Source organism: Trichinella spiralis (genome assembly GCF_000181795.1).
Source record: "Trichinella spiralis strain ISS 195 chromosome Unknown Scfld840, whole genome shotgun sequence".
Classification (NCBI taxonomy): Eukaryota; Metazoa; Nematoda; class Enoplea; order Trichinellida; family Trichinellidae; genus Trichinella; species Trichinella spiralis.
Window position 1 is genome coordinate 1 of NW_003527779.1, and position 910 is coordinate 910.

The 910-nt window shown below is 46.7% G+C and overlaps 1 protein-coding gene across 1 annotated transcript; it reads left to right on the forward strand.

Moving 5' to 3' along the window:
• Nucleotides 1-214: 214 nt before the first annotated feature.
• Tsp_14657 (conserved hypothetical protein) lies at nt 215-682 on the forward strand. The gene is given in 2 exon segments (XM_003370379.1): nt 215-387; nt 406-682. The coding sequence occupies 2 exon segments, from the start codon at nt 215-217 to the stop codon at nt 680-682; spliced, it is 450 nt and encodes a 149-aa protein (XP_003370427.1).
• The last annotated feature ends 228 nt before the right edge of the window (nt 683-910 follow it).

Below are 910 nucleotides of genomic sequence, written 5' to 3' on the forward strand. Positions count from 1 at the left end.
AGATCCGAACCATGACAACATAATTGAAGACTGACAAGGCTTTAGATCGGCGCCGGAGATAGCGAGCGCTCCCGCCGCGAGCGAGCTGCCTATTGGTGGTTCGCGTTTGGGTCGACCGCGGGGCCGCCGACCCTGGCCCTATATATAGGGCTAGAAAGCGCGCCGCGCCAGATATACATATACCTGGAGAGAGAAGAGATACGTCTGTGTGTGTATGCGTCAGTGGTACGATAGTTGTACAAGAGGACGCGTTGGTTGCGAGAAGTCGGCTTTAGAATACGTGGTTTGCAGTACTGGTTGCAGTATTGCCGTATTCCGAAGAGTCGAATTGGGAAGTGTGGACGAACCGAGTCGAAGTGCAAGGAAGGACGATCGAGCGAGAGACTCGTGGGTACCTTATTGAAGGGCATTCGACTTACCGTTAGGAACAACGGTAGTAGCTCGGGTATTCGTACACTTCGAGCGTGCAGTCGCAACGTACAGAGTTAGCGGAGCTAGGGAACCGGAAGACGTCCGCGAAGGAGATCGCCATCGACGAGAGTTTTTGGACCCCGATCGCTGCCCACGCCGTGGAAGATACACCAAATCCACTCTTTATTATACAGTCCACTTACTTATTGGCCGGACGAACGAACGTCTGGTCTATTCATACCTGAACGTCAGATTACTGTCGCTAGTCTGACTCTAACATAAATATTTTACCAACATACAGTGCAAATTAAATAATTTGTCTGTTAGCAAAAACTATACAACAAAAATTTCAGGTGGTTGAACGAAAATAACTTTGTTTTTTGCTCTACACTCCTTTATTGTCATTGCATCAGTTCAGCAAATGCGCACTGTCATATTAATTTCATTGTATAATTTTTATCACTTCATAGTAACAGCTTTTAGCTTTATTTAAAGATGA